This window comes from Elephantulus edwardii, unplaced genomic scaffold (genome assembly GCF_000299155.1).
Source record: "Elephantulus edwardii isolate Elephantulus edwardi_28Jun2011 unplaced genomic scaffold, EleEdw1.0 scaffold00332, whole genome shotgun sequence".
NCBI lineage: Eukaryota > Metazoa > Chordata > Mammalia > Macroscelidea > Macroscelididae > Elephantulus > Elephantulus edwardii.
The window spans coordinates 1,896,549-1,917,727 of NW_006400082.1; the positions used below are offsets into that span (position 1 = coordinate 1,896,549).

Consider the following 21,179-nt stretch of genomic DNA (forward strand, 5'->3'; position numbering starts at 1 on the left):
ACACACACACACACACACACACACACACACACACACACACACAGCAGTGTTGCTTTATTTTATGCTTCCAAAACACATTTTGGAATGCTAGTATTTAATTCTGCTGGAAGTGACCCACTCCCACCCCCAGCCACATATTATGTCTACTCCGGCAGGCAAGCGATTTTTAGCTAGATGTCTAATCTTTGTATCTTGCAAAGAACAGAGTGTCTCATATCTGTAGGCAAAATGCTGAGCCCGAGGGAGGAGAGACACCCTGCAAATCTTTACTAAGTCAGATTTAGGCATAATGACCCGCTCCAGTCTGTTCTGGTGCTCAGTGCGTGTGGTCAGGAAAGGCATTCAGCAGGGGGCCCTCATCTTGACCAATACTATATTTGAATTTGGAGCAAGACACCAAACCTTGCTGTGTTCCAACTCCTTATCTGGAAGAGGCATAAAATAATACTTACCACCCACCTCACAGACAGGCCAGCAGGATTTATGAAGCAATGTTTATTAAATACTATGAACAGCATAAAAGGCTTGACTTAAAATATTTGTGTGTGTATACATCATCCCCCACTTACTTGTTTAGGAGACATTAGTCGGGAACAAGATTTAACTGTGTACCTCCCATCCTCACCCAGAAAACATTGACCAGCTCAGAGAGAAATGGTGAAGTATAAGAAAATAAAACCTCTCAAGAGTTTCGAGAAAGGCACACACCCTGCTTTTTGCCAAGTAATTTCACATTTGCTTAAAATGTGAACTTTAAGCATCTCTGTGAAGAAGACTGGAGAGTAAGAAAGGACAATAGCAATTTCTTAGAGTATCAAATTTTCCATGAAAAATCAGAGGTAAACACGATGAAAAACACAGAAATGAAGTTCTGAAGTACAGCTCAGGTGACAGCACCTGAAGGCCATCGTTGTTAGGTGCTTCCAGTTGACTCTAACACACTGACCCTCTGGACAGCTCTGAACCTTGCTCTAACCTGCACTATCCTCATGGTCCCTGTCACGTTCAAGTCCATTGGGACAGTCTATCTTGCTGAGGGTCGTCCTGTCCTCTGATCCTCCACTTTTCCTAGCTTGATGCCACTCTCCAAGGACTGATTCCTCCTATAAATAAGCCCAAACTAGATGAGATGAGATGAGATGAGATGAGATGTCATTATCCTTGCCTCTAAGGAGCACTCTGGTTGTACTTTCTTCAAGACAGATTTCTTTGTTCTTTCAGCAGTCAATAGTTAACTATTGACTATAAATAGCCAACACCACAATCCAAAGACATCAATTCTTCTTTGGTCTTCTTTATTGATTGTCCAGCTTAAAGATGCATCGGGAGCAATTGAAAAGAGCATGCCTTGGAGCAGGTACCTTAGTCTTTAAACTGATATCCTTGCTCTTTAGAACTTTGGAGAGATCTTAGATGACAGATTTCCCCAATGCAACACATCTTTTGATTTCTCAACTGCTGCTACCGTGAGTGTTGATTGTGGATCCAAATAAAATCAAACCACTGAGTTCAATCATTTCTCCATCTATTATAATGCTACCTATTAGTCGACTGGTGAGGGTTTTTATTTGCTTGACGTTGAGGTATAACTCATTTAAGGCTGTAGTTAGTCATTGACCTTCTGCGCTAAGTGTTTTGAGTCTTCTTCACTTGATGCAAACAAGGTTTTGTCATCTCTATAATGCAGGCTGTTGGTAAGTCTTCCTCAAATCCTAATGCCCTATTCTTCATATAGCCTGGCTTCTTCAATAATTTGCTCAGCATACAGACTGAATGGATATGCAGAAGAAATATAACTCTGACACACACCTTTCCTGATTTTAAACCATACAGTGTTCCTTGTTCTGTTCAGACAACCGCTTCTTAGTCTGTGTAAAAGTTTTGTAGAAGCACCATTAGACCTGTGATCTAAACACTATGCTGACTAAATTCAAGGGGCTTGCTAGCGATAAATTCTGGCTCATTTTCTTTGATCCCTCCCAAACCCAGAAGACCTGATGCCTTTGAGTTATGGTGCTGCTGAATAGTACTGAATATATCAAGGACTGTCAAAAGAATGAGTAACTCTATCTTAGAAGAAGTCCAGTCAGAGTGTTTTGTAGGGGCCAGAATGAGAAAATTTCATCTCGTAACTTTGGGTATGTTGTCAGGAGGGGCTAAGCTCGAGGAAAGGTACCAAATTTGGAAAGGTGGAGGGTCAGAGTACAAGAGGAAGACTCAAGGAGAAAGAATAACCCAGGAACTGCGACACTGGGATTACACAGTGGAGACCGGGAGGGTTCGCATCTGTTACGTAGGGTCTGGGAAAGTCACAGGCACCTAACAACATGATTTATAGAGAACTCTAATTCCCTGATCAATTTTGTGGAGAAAACCATTTGAAAAAGAAGCATTTAGTTCTTCAGATATTACAGACACATAAAATCTATTCAGATAAACTCAAGATCATGGATTTCTTTCCTAGAATCAGTATTCTAACATTCTAATATGCTACTATGGAACTGTCACTTAAAAATCTTTGGATAAATTCTTAAGACTTAACAAAGAATGCATGAGAAATTAATTTCTATCATTCATTACCAAAAGCATCTTTCACCCATTTGTAGGCTGATCTTTAAACATGACTCCTGGCAAGATTTTATGCTAATAAGCCAAATCCTAACAGAGGCAAGCCTGATTAAATCAAGCCTGATTTCATTGCAGCATTTTAGATATTATCCAAGAATTGCTGTTATCTTCTTATGTCAGAATCTTTTATAAGAAATACACAGTCCATTGAATTTAGGGCCTGATTAGCACTATACTTTTACAGAATTTTGTGGATAACCAGTGAACAGGAGTTAATCCACAAATAGATATGATGTCCATGTATTCCTTTACATTTTGGATGGGTTTGCCAAAGGGGAAAAGTAAACAAAGGGGCACCACTTCCCCTCAGTCATCTGGTTTGCTCATTAACTCTGACTAATCCTTCCTTTGTTTAATTGCACATTGTGCTGGACCACTTCACAAGGATGAAGGTTCTGTTAATATCATTTTTGAGGGTGAAGTTCTCCACACCCATACTACATAATTATCTAGCATCATTACGTGCTGTCTGGAAACTTATTTTGAAAGCTCATGCTATTATACCAACAAACTAGGAAGAAAATCCAACTGCATAATTTTCATTTGTCAAGGTTTGTTTTATGTTAACTCTTTGATCATGAAATAAGACCTACAGTCTCATTTTGCTCCTTTAAAAAAAAAAGGCAAAACCCGATCCTTTTCTGACATCCAGTGTTTTGTCAGGATTATGTTTACAAAAAAAAATTATTCTTTTTCCATAAATAGTCACGACAAGAACTGCTAGTCCTTGACATCATCGACGACAGTGTTCTCAGTTCTAAAAAAATCACAAGATGAGATAGTCCATTCAAGAGATTGCATTTGCTGCTACTCCTAAACAAGGGAACAAAAATCTACCCACTCTATTTTTAAAGCTGCATTGTAAGAGTATAAATTCCAAATACAGTAACAAATCAAAAACTGTAGATCTATTTTATGATTATAATATATTTCAAGTTGAACCGTTAAGCCTCAGAGGCATACAATGAAAGGAGAAACTTTATTTAATGGAAATAAATCTCTGGGTGAGTCTTGTGGACAGAATAAGATAAATTCCCTTAGCATGGATTCATTTTATAGTGACTTACCTGTAGGTATATTACTGATGTTTTATTCTGGATTCTGGCTTTGTTTTGTGGTGTGTTTTTTTTTTTACATTGCTTTGATTTCAAAGCACTATCAACAGAGATAAGTACCAAAAAGTTAAAAGTAGGTGAATGTGAAAACCCATACTGATTCTCACGATTTTCCTGCCAAATGATGATTCATGTGCAGTATGTGGAAATGGGAAATAGGGGACATCTGGAAAGAATCTTGGCATTATACGACACCAGACAAAACATGGAAAAGGAAGAGAGTATTTAGTAACCTACACAGCCAACTCAGTAGGAAGCGAAGAGGCACATGATCAAAATTGCAGGTCAACTCTACCAGCACCTAAAGGATCTGAGACAGCTCGAGGTGTGGAAATCCATGGAAAGGTAAAGTCCCTTAGTAAACATCTCATGTGCTGTCATGGCATTAATTCTGTTTCTCTTGGGTTTCTCACGTTGTAAATATTAATGGAGGAAGACCACTCACCATTCCTCTACGAAATTGCTGGTAGATTTGAACATCTGAAGATGCTTGCTCTTTTGGTCAGCAATGCAACAAGATACATGCTACCACTGCTCTTTAGAGGTGGGGATGGTGAGATCTTATCTCACATACTTTGGACATGTAATAAAGAGGGCCAATTCCTTAGAAAAAAGACATCGTGCTTAGAAAAGTAGAGGGTCAGAGAAGAAGAGGAAGACCTTCAGTGAGAGGGAGTGACATGACTCTTGATTTCTACAATGGGCTTAAGCACAGCAGAGATTGTGAGTGGGATGCAGGATCAGGTGAGGTGTAGATCTATTGTACAAAGGGTTATTATGTCAACTGAACAGTGCCTAACACCACCACCACCAAACAATTTCTAGGACAAAGAAAGTTGGCTAGTGCAGAGAAATGAATTGTACAATATTTGTAAATATATACATATTCGGGAAAGCAGTTACCAAAACAAAATATTCCGAGCCTGAACAATGAGTGAAGGGAGGGATGGCTCTTTCCTTACATTGTAAGAATAATGAGTCTGGAAATTAAGGATAAAATCACAATGTTGACTAGAAATTAGATAATTCCAGACAGACCTCCCAAGTAAATACATCTCAGTTTTATTTTTCCAAAGCATCCAAGAGCTACAAACAGGCTACCCAACATTCTTGGTATGATTCTAAAAACATTCTAAACTCTCATTAAAGTCCTGGGAGTGCTTGTGTCTCTGGGTGGATCCAGTCAATTTCTTTAGTCTTCAAGCTTTTATTTGAGAACTGAAAGTGTCACAGCGGCTAGTGGACTCCAAGGTCCAGACTGCCTATTTAGAACTGGGCCATGGAGCACACTCTTAATACAGCAGATGCTGTATTACCATGTCTCTAGCAATAGCAGCTGGTGGAAGAGCAAGCAGTGTGAAATGGCACATCTAACTGGAAAGACTGGGAAACTCAATGTATTTAGTTATGATGAGATTAAGATTCCTTGGAGAGGGACATCATGCTTGGGAGGGTGGAGGGACGGCGCAGGAGGGGAAGACCCTCTATGACATGGATTGATTCGGTGACTGGGGTAATCGGGATGGGTGTGTCAGAGGCAGTGCGGTTGGCACAGGACAGAGCAGGGTTTAGGGCTGTTGTGCATAGGGTCGCTATGAGTCGCAAACGACTCGACGGCACATAACAACAACAACAACAACAACCATGTCTTGAAAGCAAGATACTAAAAATACCTGGTTTTGTATTTCTAAAAGTATCTGGCAACATAACAAATGAACAATAAATGTTGATTGATGGATGACAGGGGAAATCTAAAAATAATTCTAAGTACCAAACTGAAAAGAGTCATTGTGTTTTAAAAAGCCCAAAACTTTTCAGATGTAGAAGAGGCTGAGGGCTGCAGTCTTCTCATGCCATCTAGAATACATAAGAAATAACCCTAATTTTTTTTGGGGGGGAAAGCAAGAAGGCATGCCAACAAGTAACAAAGATCACTTTTAACCAGAGCTGTAAATTCTCTGTAGGATAGGAATATATAACAGGACTTCCGAAAGGAAGAGTGGAGATAAGATGAGGGGGTGGGATGCTAATTATGCTAATATTTAAAACAATTATATTTCATTTTATATAGAGAAGATATTTATCATCTTGCATGTCTTGACACAGGCCTCAAAAATCCTTACTTGAAAATACCTTCCCCTACAGGGTTGTGTGTTTTTTTTTTCCTACTCCTAATAATGTATGGAATAAACATTCCTTCCATGGAATGGAATGCTTGCTATTCTGGGTTGGGCTTCCCTGAACATGTCTCAGATGGGAAAGTGAGCCTCAAACCTGGGCAGATGACCTGTCTGGCCCATTCGGCATCAAAATCAAGGTGGCTCCCTGTGGTTTATTTTGTTAGCCAGACTCAAGGCCCAAATTGACTCTCCTCTCTAAAACAGGAACTGGGAGGTCTGCCCAAGGCCCCAGAGGAATAGATTCCTTTCTTTCTGGTCCTCCAGCAAACCTTTCCATCATTACCAATTTAGAGAAAGCCTTCGGAAAGGGTTGCTTTCCTTGGCAGGTGGCCACTGGAAGACTGTGTATCACAGGAGCAGTTGGAGAGCAGTAGACCCTTGCTCAGGACTTCTCAAATGGTTATTTGTCCTGATCTCTCAGATCGGGATCTCAGGAGCTTGGAGAATGGGAACTGACTACTGCTCTCATCAGTGCTGCCACTTGCTTCTATCAGCTGCAAGAGATTGGACTACTTCAATATGCTCTCAGCCTAGAGAAACTGTGCCCTACCCAGGGATATACCAGGATACATTGTGGTTGTCACAATTGTTGGGGATCTACTATTGGCATGTAGTGAGCACAAGTCAGAGATGTTGTTAAACATCCTACAGTACAAAGCACAGCCCTCCTAGTAGGTAACGCTAAACCACTGTTCTTGAGTGACTCACATCAGCCCTACAGAACAGAGCAGGACTGCTCTCAGACTATATTGTTCCTCCAGAATTTTGAAGACTTTGAATCTTTACAGAATCATATTGGCACATCATTCTCCCTTTGAGCAGCAGATGAGCTTGAAATGCTGACCATCTGCTTGGAAGGCAAGTGTTTATTTGCTGTACCACCAGGGTTCCTATTTGAAAACATCAACAGTGTTAAGGTTGAGAAACCCCAGCTAAGTTCCTTAAACTATAAACCAGATACAGTAGTATCTCCTTTACAGACTTTTTTTTCATGAGAGTTAAACTTCATAAAGTATAAATGTAGCCAGCATCATGCCTGAGCCAAAGTAGACACTCAATGGATTATTAATCCCCTTTCTATCCGTGGTATGGGAACAGAAGAAATTATTTGACATTGAGAGAAGGGTTTGTTTATAAGGAGTTCTGATATGGGGGTCTCTGGTGTTTGTGTCAAATATATTGTTATGTGCTGTCAAGTTGTAAAAACTATAGAGCTGACTGTCTAGCAGGTTTTCAGAGGCTGTAATTTGCATGAAAGAGATGGTCCATCTTTCTTCCCTGAAGAAGCTAGTTGGTTTGAACCTTATACCTTTGGATTGGCAGTACAACTCTTCACCATTATAGAATAAGAAACAAACGGTATCCTGTACAAACTTAGCACATAAAACAACATTAAATTCTTCCCAGATTTCCAGGGCCAAAAATATTGAATCACTTCCAGATCGGCCACAGTCTTGTCCAATCCTTTCAGATCAGATAAGGTAAGCATAATAGATAAAAAGACAGCAGCTTCAATTTCAAAGGTCTCCACTTTGAAAGCAATCAGGGGCTATGCTATCTGCTGACACTATACATTATTCCTGAGAAGACCAATGTATAGAAAGGGGCTCTGATTTACAGACAGTCTCACTAATAAAAACAACATAATGTTCTTCTTCGCCACATCTTTGGCAAGCATCTGGATTATGGGTGGCTTTACAAGTATTCTAAGAAAATATGAGATAGGGTGGCCTAGTGGCAAGAAGCTGCACTGCAATCCCAGAGGTGCGTGGTTTCAATCTACCAGATGCTCTGCTGGAGAAGGAACGACAATCTCCTCCGGTGCCAGTCAGATCTGATTTGATGGTACACACAAAAAAATAATAAATTTTTTTTTAAATGTGAAAAAGAAATACTGTAATTCAAGTTCACTAACATTCTTTATGCTTCCAAGACTGTGGTTTGCAGTACAGCTCCTTACCCCTCAGCCACCAGGCGCTCCCTAATATGTCTAGATACTAATTTATCCAAGAAGCTTTCCTGCATGCTTCTCAGCCAGAGAAGATACTCTGGTGGTCACATGGATAAGAAGATGTGCTGCTAGCCTGAAGACAGGACGTTCAAGTCCATCAGCTGTTCCAAGGAAGAAAGACAAACCATCTCCTCCCATTGATTTACAGCCTCTAAAAGCCAACTGCCAGGCCAACCTATGAATGGGGTCTGACTCAATGGCAATGTGTTTGAGGTCACTGTTTGTTTCTGTTGCTGTTGTTCGAGAGGACACAGAGGCCACTCTTTTCTCAGAACAACTGGAGCATTTTCTTTCTCTGTTGTTTCTCCTTGAACTTGATCATTTCCTCTCCTCTTGTCATTTATTTAATGTGTCTTGATTCTCTACTCTAAAATCTGATTCTGCTTTTATTTTCTTTCTTTATTAGAACATTTTCACAATCACAGAATATCATAATTTAGGAAGAACATGGGTGTCCATAACTAAAATACTTGAAAGGTGTCTTGTGTAAACTCTTTAGCAACACATAAATTATTAATTTCCAGTCATACAGCAGTAACTCCTGGGAATGTCTTGCCTTTTCCACTCTCTTAATTAGTTGAGAAAATCAGGTTATCAAGCAAAAGAAGAGCTTAAAATGTATTTCTGAGAAGATAAGCTCTCTAAACTCTAATCAATTTAAGCAGCTAACATTCCCACACTGTTGAGGTCTGAGGAGGAACACAAAACCATTGTGCGCAAAGCCAAATTAATTACCTAAGAGAAAACATCTGAAGAGCTGAGCAGTCACCCAGGAAGTGTGGAAGTAAATGATTCAAAGAAGAGTCTCTGAAAGGCAGCAACAGTGTGAATTTTCCTACTGAACTCAGAATAAAATGCCTAGCATTTGTATTAATTATTTCACAGCTGTAGACGGTGAGGAATTTTATCAATTAATCCTATCTCCATGGGATACAGTTGGAGATGTACTAGAAACTGAATCAACTCCACCGGGTTATCAGAAGCAGTAAATCACAAGGAGATTATTCATTTCTCTCCCGTGGAGCAGCTGGTAGAAGCCTAAGGGCTGGCAGTGCAACTTCTTACCACAAGGCACCAAAGCTCTTAGGAAATAGCACATAGCCAAAAAGAGCTTTTAAAATTTCTACTAAATAGATTTTGGTTTCCACCAAACTTACTGGAGGATTCTAAATACCCAGGAAGTTAAAGTGCTTCTAAAAAAATTTAAAAGTGCAGGGGAAAATCATGTGTCAGGAACAATGATTTCCATATTGTTGAGGCGTGGCACTCTGTCCTTGTCAAGTAATTAACTTTACTCTTGATGCCTCTGAGTTATGGTGCTGGAGTTAGAACCATGGACTGCCAGGAGAACAAATAGATCTGTCTTGGACAGGGTGAAACCAATTTTCTCCTTGAATGCAAGGACTCTGAAGCTCACATATTTTGGGCATGTGACTAGGAGGGACGAGTTCTTGGAGAAGGACATTATGCTTGGAAGAGTAAAGGGACAATGCAGGACAGGAAGACCCCAGATGAGATGGACTGATATGGTAACTGGGGCAATGGGATTAGGTGTGTTGGAGTTAGTGAGACTGGCTCAGGACAGGGCAGGGTTCAGAGCTACTGTACATAGAGTTGTTATGCGTTGCAAGCAACTCAATGGCATATAAAGAAACAACTTGAGAATGGAGCTATTTTGAGAATATCATAACTGCGCACCTTCACTTGTTGTTGCCCTGTATCTTTGAGTCAGAAACGACCCACAGCAGACCTTCCAATGGCTTTTGAGAGGCAATAAATCACATGGGAAGAGTCCATCAGTCTCCCACAGAGCAGCTAGTGGATTCGAAAATTCATCTGGTGATTCAATTATCACCTTTCGATTCTGTGACTACAAACTATTTCTTTTGCATTGCTAATCACTGAGTATTTCTAAGATCTGACTATTTTGACTAGGGGTGGGAAGTGCTGGCAGTAAAGGAAGACAAATCTCTTACTGATATGCCAGGCAAGAAACAATGTCTTTGTTATGTAGCGTTGGGATGAGAAAATTGAACCAGATCAGAAACCCTATCTGAAGTTAAAATCTATGTGTTTCACATCGTTAACCTGGTTAGTTTCACATTACTTCTGAAACAATGAATGGGAGTTTAATATTCTCTCTTTGAGTAAAAGGAAGGACCTCTTTACCCTTTCAAAATGCGTCAATGCTGTGCACATGGATGTTATTTGTGTGATAAGAGCTGTGCTGCAATCCCAAAGGCATGTGGTTCAAATCCACCAGCTGCTCTGCAGGAAACGAATGGGCAATCTCTTTCCATGGAGAGTTACTGCTTCTGAAAACCTGCTGGAGGGTTAACTATGAGTTGGTGCTGACTCGACAACACACAATAGCAAGGTAAGAAAAATGTAGATCTTTCTATTTTTTTATTGAACTGACATGATATTAAGTAGTTATCTCCATAGATAAAGGGAGGGCCCCTCTGAATCTATTCAATATTTTTAAAAACAGAACAGTTTGCTCTACAGCTTGTCTGTGTCACATTTTAAACTTTTAGGGTTTTGTAAAATATAAAATAAAATAAAAATTTAAAAATGAGTAATGGGAAAGATTAGTTTGTGAGGCAGTTAAGATCAGGCCAAGAGAAATCACGCAGGGCCTGAATTATGTAGGGCCTGAGTTTCCCTCTCTTAGTAAGATCTCTAAGAGGTGGAAATGGTTTGTGCTTGACGACTAACTTTAAAGAAAGCTCTGGTGGCCTAGTCGTAAGAAGCTGTGCTGCAATCCCAGGGGCAGGCTGTTCAATTCATCAGCTGTTCCTCTCATGTGATTTACTGACTCAGAAAATCCCCAGGAGGGCCAGCTATGAGTTGGTTCCAACCCACTCATTACTGGCAGGGGAAAAAGGTCAAATAATCCGCTTCTGTTAAGATTACAGCCAAAAACAACCCCTATGGTAACTAACCCTACTAAATCCTATACTGTACCTACCTAACAAACAGGGAACTGTCATGAGTCAAAATCAACTTGAGACACTTGGTTCTCCTGGTATGATCTCTACATGAAGCTTATCAAGACGTAGAACAGAATTCTAAGTCTCCCATCTTAATTACAACTGGGTCACTGGCCAGTTCACACTTCATGGTTTAGCTTAGATGACTGGCATGAAAGAGAGTAGCAAGAATCTAATGGTTTTAACCTCACCTCAGCCTTCACATACCAGAGCTTTTTTCGTCTCAAAATAAACACAGATCTTGCCCCACATGAATGTCTAATTCACAGCAAGGATTTCCCCACTGGGTAATTATGAGATGGAAATGTTTAAAAGATCCTGACCTTCCTGGATCAGTTTTACGATATTGCCTCACAAATCATATGCCTTCTTGTCTTCCTTGAAGATTTTTAGCCAACTTTGAATGAAAATGATTCAAGTCTATGAGTATGAGTCATAAAATTACAGACAAATCAGGCTAAAATATTTGGAAGGCAATAATAGCTGGCTAAATCTACGCTGTTGAATTTTGATGGATGGATTTTTGGTTAAGTTTTTAGGTGTATAGTGAGGGTCAGGGATAAAAACAGTCTAGGAAATACTAACTTGAATGGAAAGTATTCAAGTTCAATAGAAACTTTTTTTGTTTTAAAGAAATAATCCTCAATTTTGTTCTCATCAATTTTTAAAAATGCTATTGACTCCCATATTTTTGACAACGTATGTGTTTATTCTAAAGTTAAAAAAAAAACAAAAAACCCAGTAAAATAAAACCAAATTCTATTTTCTACATCAATTACTACTAATGATTACAGTCTTTAGGGAATATAGTCAAGTCAGTCTTCATAAATGTCTTATGAGAGTCCTCAGAAATAATTTTAAGCCTGATTTTGTTTCTTTTTTATTGCTCTGGGAAAAACAGTAAAATAACTATATAGTGTCTTAAAATGGATTACTGACATCCTAGTTATTCAAACTCATAAATTTTAGTCCATTCACTTATTATTATTAGTGTCTAATTATTATTCAGAAACAATAATTATTCATCGTCTTGGCTACTCACCTTTTGTCCTTTTACTCCATGACAGTCACATTTTCCACAGCCAGAGCCACCGCAATCTCCCTGGAAATAAGAGAAGAGATGTTTAAATAGGAGATTCTTTCCAAATGATGGTCAAGCTTTGAGTCACAATTATTTCAGCATCTTTGCCTACTGAAGAGATAATTATTAGTTATTATGAGGGTAATCTCAAAAATGATGTGAAAATTTAGTTAGTAAGCTTTATTTAGGGGTTCTATTTTTAAGTGTCAGGTATCATTTATCCATAAATTCAACTTTAAGTATTCATAATTTATTGAAAATACAATCATGCTGACAGATGGGCAATCTCCTCATGTGGGATTTACAACCTCTGAAAATGCAATGGAGAGTCTCCCTATGAGTTCTGACATGGTAGCAATGAGTTTTAGGTTTGGAGCTTTTTCATTAATAGTATACCTCACTCACTCACTCACTCACACACTGGCATCCAATCCAGTTCATTCTGACTCACAGTAGCCCTCCTTCAGATTACTGAGGCTGTAAATCATAATGATGAGAGACTATCCATCTTTTCCCCAAGGACCCACTGGTGGATTCTAATCACCTGAGATGCTCAGCCTTTGAATAAGCACTACAATTCACTGTAGACAACACCACCAAAGCTAGTGTAATAGTATACCTCCTCTTAATTCATTGGCCAATTTATGACATTCCACATTTACAACGGTGGGGGGAAAACCAACCTGTTATATGCCATTGAGTTGCTTGCAACTCATAGCAACCCTATATAGAACAGCTCTGAACCCTGCTCTATCTTGAGCCAGCCTCATTGTCTCGATACACCTACCCTCATTTCCCCACTCACTGAGTTAATCCATCTCACTAAGGGTCTTCCTTTCTTGCACTGTCCCTCCACCCTTTCAAGCATGATGTCTCTCTCCAAGGAATGATCCCTCCTTGAAACATATCTCAAGTTTGTCAGGCAAAGCTTCCAAAATCTTGCCTCCAAGAGCAGCCTGGTTTCACCCTCTCTAAGACAAACCTTTTGTCCTCCTCGCAGTCCATGGTATATTCAGTACTCTTCTCCAACACTAGAACTTTACTACAAAACTATTTTGTACACTAACAACATGGCCATATAAACACTGAAGTGTGAGGCAAGAGTAAGGTTGGCTATGATGGTTAAAATTATGTGTCAACCTTTATGTAACAATTTTGTTTGAAAGTTATGTAATGCTGTATTCATCCTCCATTTTGAGATCTAATATGGTCATCATCTTAAAATAACACCAGCTTTTGCATAATGACTTGGTCTTTGGAACCTAACTAGGTCGAAAAGTGAGGAGTGGGTGTGTGGAGATCATGTGAAGTTTTTATTTTTAACTATAAATCTAACTCTTAGTTCTATCGCCATGGTGATTTTCTACATTAAACAACTACATCTGGAGATACTTATTTTATAAAGTTAAATCTGAACAAGTGCCTCCAAGACAGTAAGCTGTTATTAATTTTATATTTTGGAAATGGGGACACTTGAAAACAGGCCAAACAGACACCAACGACTACAGATCTGTGTCTTTCCCTGACTCACAGTATAAGCAATTTTCAGCGTATACTCCTATAACCTCCTAACATTTTAAACCAAACCATGTGTACAATTTTCTTTCATAAACTGGGTTTTGGTGACCAACAAACAATTCAGAGTCATCCAAAGGGATGAGAACGAAAACCTTTAAACTATGTTCCAAAAGGTTCATCCAAAATACACAAATACAAGTATTGATAGACTTTAAGATAGAACTCAATATTAACATTTCTCATCTAATCTATGAGGCGGATTGATTCAGTGACTGGGGTAATCGGGATGGGAGTGTGAGAGACAGTGCGATTGGCACAGGACAGAACAGAGTTTAGGGCTGCTGTACATAGGGTCGCCATGAGTCGCAAGCGACTCATCGACACATAACAACAACAACAACAGTATCTAATCTCCAGGTGAGGATTAATTAGGTTCTGTTAAGATGCTGACTATATGTGCCTATATTGTGGTACCCACCTTGTGTCTAACAGCTCTTCCTTAGAGGTTTCCTCCATATAGTCTGCGTCCTTTTGAAGCAAGTCTACAGTCTAGTACAGAGTCTGGTCAAGACTGTATTGCTGACATGAAATTTTATCAGTTCTAAAACTCCTAGAGCTCTGGCGGCCTAATGGTAAGAAGTTGTGCTGCAATCTCAAAGGCATACAGTTCAAACAAGGATGGGGATTTCTCCTTCCGTGTGATTTACTGCCTCTGAAAGCCCACTGGGGGAAAAGCTATGGTTAGGTTCCTACTTGTCAACACACAGCAACAATAATACATGATTACAGTATATTATTCATTAAATGATGACACACTATCAGTTAAGAGTGACACTACTTTCAGAACATCTATGGAGAATTAATGAAATATAGTCAGAGACATCTAAATACTTTTTATTGTAGGTGTTACTGTTGTCCATTTCATTAGCCTCAATAAGAACTTGCAAATAAAAAAAAAAAGAACTTGCAAATAGCAAATGACATTCCATTAATTCATCACTTATTATTGCATAACAGCACTGTCGAAAATATTCTAAAAATGGAACATCAGGAACAGCAGATAGCGTGACCACTCCAGATTAGTAGGGCAGCCCCTGCAGTAACTGGAGCTTCTCCAAGGCTCCACTATTATCCATGTCCATAGAGGATATTAAATTATCTTTTTGGTAAGTATAGGCATTTTTATGTCCAGAGTTTGTTTTATTTCTTTTTCTTTTATATTGGTTTGCTTACAAAGTTTGCATACATTGTGTTTCATACAATCATTCCCATACATTATGTTTTATAAAACTGATCATCATTGAACTATGCCCACCATTATCCTGTCTTTACAGATCCCCGCCTGAACAGCATAATTTGCTATGCAGAAAGTCTAGTGGCACCTTGGATTAATCAGTGGGCTGGTAGCTGAAAGGTCAAATTAAAAAAAAACCTCAGCTGGAGAGATATGAGGGAGCCTGATTCCATAAAGTTGTACAGCCTTGGAACTCTGAAAGGGACAGCTCCACTCTCTCCCATAGGATGCTGTGAGCTGTAATCAAATTCACGGCCATGAGTATGACCCCCTCCATCTCATTTTCTCATACTGTGTTGGTTTGCATGCTGCTGTGGTGATAAAGGAAGGTATGATACCAGGTTTTCAAACTCCAGCAGGGTCACCCATGGTCGACCAACTTCAGACTCGGACAGACATGGAAGAAAAGTCTGACAATCTGCTTATGAAGCTCATCCAATGAAAACCTCACAAATCTCAACAGAATATTGTTGAATACAGTGCTGGAAGATAGTTCAGGACCAGGGAACATTTTGTTCTGTTACAAAGAAGATATCTATGAGTCAGATCCAATTTGAGGCAACTAACAAAAAAACAGTATCTCATGTAAGTGGTTTGTTAAAACAAAAATAAAAGAGAAGACTGATTTTTAGATAACAAAAAGAGTGTTAAATAAAAACCCACTTTTTCTGATCCTTTATAAGTGCTGTGTTTGTTTGATTCTCTTTCCTCCCTTCAACAGAGCCTCAGACTCACTGCACTTGAAGTCGGTTCTGATTTGGACCTAGGGAGCCGCTGATGGACTCAAGTCCCTGGAGATGCATGGTCTTGGGCTAGCCCTGCAACACATTACAAACCACACCACCATACTTCCAACATGCAGAGGTATTTTAATTGTGATTCAAGAGCATATTTTAAAGAGGAATCTCAATGGAGCCCCAACCATCCATTTCTATCCACTGTGATACATGATTGTGAAACAGCTAAAAGAAAAAGAAAAGCCTTCAACAGTGTAAATCTCAACCCTCCATGGAGAGTTTTATTAGCTGAATGGGGCAAATGACCTGTATATGTTACTTAGATGCATATATTCATTGGTAGCCTAACACGTGTGAGGCTACATCACAGATTTATGATTTCCTGAGGAACTTCATTTTGCATCTGGATCTCTCTGAGAAATCTAAATATATGCACAGACTTATAGTAGAATCAACCAGCTCCCTATTGGCTACACATCTGAGGAGTATATGAGGGCTGTTTACTCTTCCAGAAGTCTGGAATATATTGAGCTCCCTCAACCAGCTGCCATCCCATCTGTTTCAGATTCTAAAGTGGGAAGACCTTGAACATTTTGTGCAATACACTATCTTCTCTGTCCCTCTACTCACCAAAGAACTAAGTCAATTAGTAAAAGCCCTCAGAGCAGTGACTGAACTCTTTTCCCCTGAGGTACATACTCAACCCAAAAGGTCCCAACTGATGAAAATCAGTCATCAAGACAGTCTTCATGCAGAAGAGGAGGAATGTGACTGGAAGATCCTAAAGGATAGAAAGCCGTGAGTCTCCATCTTTTTTAGACAGTAATTTAGGCAAATCAGACTGAGAGAAGAATCCCTAGCAAGCTCTCAGGGGTGAAAATCATCATTTATATCCCAAACACTGTATGTAATAGGAGCTCTGGTGGCCTCAGGGTAAGAGGTTGCACTGCAATCCCAATGGCAAATGGTTCAAATTCACCAGCTGCTCCACAGGAAAAGGATGGACAATCTCTTGTGACTGAAACAATGAGTTCAAAGATGGCAGAGATCAAGATGATGGCGCAGGATTGGGCAAGGTGTAGATCCACTGCTCATGAGATCACAGTCAACTCACCAGCACCTTACAACAAGAACACAGACACTGTAATAAAACTTTATAAATAGCAACTCCATCTTTAAAATCCTTATCACTGCTTCCCAGTAGACCACAGAGCTGAACAACGGACCTCTAGAGTATACGTTTCTTTCGAACAGAACTTAAAAACTCAAACTCATTGCCATCAAGCCAGAAGTGACCCATAACTGAGCCTCCCCACCCCATCCCCTGGGTTTCTGAGGCTGTAAATTGCACAAAAGGAGATTGTCCACTTTTCTCCAGTGGAGCCACTGGTGCATCTGAACCACTAGAAAGCATCAGTCCAAGTCCCTACAAACCAGGTCACCAAAGATCCCTCATCTAACAGAAAGTGGACTGAATTAATTGTGCTTGAAACATACAAACACTTTTTAAAACACACATCCATTTCCAATGGTGTCTGGCCACTACACATGCACACACAACTTCAATTGAGGGGATCAACTTAAAAGGGCAACAGAAAATTTGAAAAGAACTCAATTATCTTGTATATTCCATTGGAATCTGTAAATTAATTTTGTTTCCCTTTGCATATCCAAACAATTAGTATTAATCAAATTTCTCTCATGCTCCTTTTGAAGATAATCACAGTTGAACCTAACTGTAATGAAGTCTGTTAATATCTAAAAATATAAAAACACATATGATATTAAATATTAATGTCAAAGAAAGGAGATCAATGATGTTAACATGAAATAATGACTATCTTCCCCTTTTCTGATCTATGTAACAACAGGGAGCTCCTTTCAACACTAAAGTGAACTCCATGGGGGGAATGGGCAGAAAGAAAAAGGTTCCCTAATTCTGTTTAGACAGTGCCTTTTCACTTAAACAAAAGAACACCAGCTGCTGGGGTGTGTGTGTGTGAGGGCAGCGGGTAGAAAGTTTATAAGGATGGAATGTCATGCAAATTTGTTAACTGTGGTATTTCTCTTCGACACAGGCATATTTGGAATGAGCCAGAAGGAAGATATTAATTTTCTAATTTTTTCCCCACTGATTTCCAATGAGAGAGAGACTTCCAGCATCACCACTATAGCAATTTTTATGTGTTTCACATCCCACCAAATAGGGAAACATGGAGACTTGCCAAGTCTAAACTGCTTATCTTTCAAATTCCTTTTCACATTCCCTATGCTGTGCAAAATGTCAAAATAGTTTCATGGTGATATTGTTATCCCTATTTTCTTCCTGGTTGAGGGAATCATTTGAATAATTATCTACTCAACTAAATAAATAGGTTGAGACAAAAAATGTATGTAGGGCAACTTGGTCAGAACGAGAAGTGTGTAGAAATGAAAGTCGAAGTACCTGTGTTCACACATGTTCCTGGAGGGATCAGTCACTTCAGAAAGCTATTCAGCAGTGGCTAAGGAAACTGAGCATGTCACATGCTCTTTCTCAGCAATTCCACTCCTGGATCAATATCCCGCAGACATGCACAAGGATATACATCAAAAGACATGTTCAAGAACATGCACAGAGCAGCACCATACATGTTGTTGTTGTTGTTGTTGAGTGACACTGAGTTCAGTACAAATCTTATCGACCCTGTGATCAAGAGACATGAGCCAAGTCCTATCCCATGCCATCCTCACCATCTCTGACACTTGAGCCCACTGCTGCAGTCACTCTGTCAATCCATCTCACTAGGGGTCTTCCTCTAGTTCAATGACCCTCCATCTTTCCAGTAGCTCCCAAAATGAAAACAAGAGGATGGATTAAATAATGGGATCTATTCCGAAAGTATCATGCTATAGAACCCTGAGAATGAACCAACCCCAACAAGGATGACTCACACAAACAAAATATTGAGCAAACTGAAGTCGGATACAAAAGAAAACAAACTGGGTGTCATCGTCTATGTGCGGTTCAAAACTAAACACAATGAAGTTGGGCAGAGGATGAGGGAAGGGGAAAGGCTGAAAGGGAGCCTTAGCACTCCAGTCATCTCCTGTTTCATAGCCTGACTTCTGATTTCATAGATGCTTTCTTTCACTCTCTGAAAAATACACTGAGCTGTGCTCACTCCTGCAGCACATATACTAAAATTGGAATGATACAGAGAAGATTAGGATGGCCTCTATGCAAGAATGACACGCAAATTCATCACGTCTTCTACATATTTAAAAAAAAGCATTGAGCTATATGCACCCTTATGCTATTGGTACTTTCCTGGATGTATGTTAAACTTCAGTAAAATTTATCATTCAAAAAGAGTACACATAATCTCCTTTCCAGAAGCATGTTCAGTGTTAGAGGTAGGTGAGTTCTTTACTCTTTTATTCTCAATGAGTTCACAATCAATGTGTTTTCATCTACAATTATTTTCTCTTTTTTTGTCATCATCTCTTTGTCTTGACAAGAGCAAGTAAAATAGGTAAAATGCAAAGTTGCAAAAAAGAATTCACCAACATTAATTACACAGAAAGGGGAACTGAGTTAAATAAAATAATTATATTCCATTTACTAGTGGAAAACATAGAAACTGACTATTCATATTGGTTTTAGACTTGCAATATATTTCTTGTCTAATGTGTAAACAACTGTTAAGTGTTGATACATTCTTGGCAAGAACAATTAGCATGAAAAATCTGAGAAATTGAACTCAATATGAAGCATCTCTCAGTCTGTTTCTGTTGTAATATGCCTAGGATTTGTGCATGTGAGATACATGAACTTCTCTGTTTCTCATTAAGCTCTGAATTTCAGGGCCTGTGTGAGGTTCCCAAACAAATAATAAACATAGAGGAAATGAGGGCGTTTGTTGGCTTCCTTTAGTATCGACATGTGATTGCAACTCTATTCTTGTTTTCCTTCCTCCTAAGATTTTTCTTGACTCATGTTCATTTATTTTCTTGCTGTTCTCCTACTAAACGGGGGTGGACATTAGATGTTCCTGCTCCAGGGATAGAATGGCCTGGAGAGAATGATAATAAAATACAGTCCCAAGTCACTGGTCTTCATCCAGCTGCAAACAGATGTGACTATGACTAGTGATCATGTGACCATAGTTCATTGGATGGCTGTGTGTGAAATGAGTTGGTGGGCTCAGTGTGTGTCCGCTGGGATGCATGGGTGGGTACGTTGTCTAGAGATATGAACACAGGAGAATCACAAGGGTTGGTCCTCTTCCCAGTTTGGTTGCTGACTCACTACCTCGTTGCTCAAATGTCTTGGAGTTGAATTCAGTTAGTTCTCCAATATCAGGTGTCCTCCCTCCGGGTCATTTTCCCCAAAATGTTCTCTCAGAGCATCTGAATGTCCTAGACAAAATGTTTATACTTCACAGAGATACTTCGTCTCAAGCTAAAACCAGAATTTCCTCATTTTGGAGGAGAAATATTACCTCAGTATATTCATCACGCTTAGACTACTATCTCCAGGCTCTCTAAATTCTTCTCTTTGAAGCCATCACCTCTCTCCTTTGTTCTTCCTTCCACAATTTCCTTTTCTCCTTTCTCCTACAGTGACACCCCTTCTAAAAAAAGGCTCTGCATATGCCCACATGCATAGATTTTCTTTTTTCCATATGCTAGTTTTAAAAGAGCAAATTCAGCCCAGCCCAGCATGAAAAAATGTTGAACTAAGTCTTCCAACTTGGAAAAATTTACAAACCCTTTATTGTAGTAAAGTATACAGAGCTATTCTTGTCTTTTCCCCTTTCATCTTTTCTCTCTCTATAGCTGCTATATACAAATCAGTCTTTACTATTTCTCCGGCCAAGTCTGATTATTTTATTCCTAATGCAGCCTCTGCCTGCTGGCCTGCTTCTTGCCACTGCCATTCAAACATCTGCCATCACTGTTTAAGTCTGAATTCCCAAGTCTAGCATGAGATGGTTTCCTGCCAGGCACAATGCCCGCAACTGGTGTGAGTTGGCAAAAAGTGCAAGCAGTCATGGGAGGGTTCTGTGCCATTCATTCATTCATATTTCACTTACATGCCCAGGTCACAGGCTCACTTATAATTTATGGTGCACCTGGTAAAGGCCAGACACCACCCTTCATGCTAAGAATACAAAGAAAACGTACTAGTGGGATACATAAGAGAGAGAGAAATGATAGTACAATTGGCAAGCTACAGAAGAAAGGAAATAAGTTCTATAGACGCACCAGAGGAGGGAGCCCTGAACCCTGTGCAACCTAGGAATCTCCAAGAGTAAGCCACAGTTGTGCAGAGTAAAGAAGGAGGGAACCAGGGAGCTGGGAGGCTTAGGTGGCTCTGCTATACAGGAAAAAGCAAATGCAAAGATAGAAAAAAATTGCAAGTGTGTTTGCAGCATTTGTGTGTAAAATAGGTGTTTGGAGGGAAACGACCAAAGACAGAGAGCCTCTAATTTTTTTAAAACCAATCAAAATGTACTATATGAGAAAGAGACCTTGGGGTAAATGTATGGGATGAAAACAGAAGAAGGAGAGTTGGTGACAGGCACTCATTAGGAGCTTAATTACAAGAGCTCAGGTGAAGGCTAATACAGAATACAA

The 21,179-nt window shown here is 39.5% G+C and overlaps 1 protein-coding gene across 1 annotated transcript in view; it reads right to left on the minus strand.

Annotated features, from left to right (window-relative positions):
- Nucleotides 1-21,179, minus strand: part of COL4A1 (collagen, type IV, alpha 1) — a 175,798-nt gene that overhangs the window by 90,285 nt on the left and 64,334 nt on the right. The window contains exon 2 of the mRNA XM_006901562.1: nt 11,970-12,029. Within this exon, the coding sequence (XP_006901624.1) occupies nt 11,970-12,029 (60 nt within the window). The remainder of the gene's footprint in view (nt 1-11,969; nt 12,030-21,179) is intronic.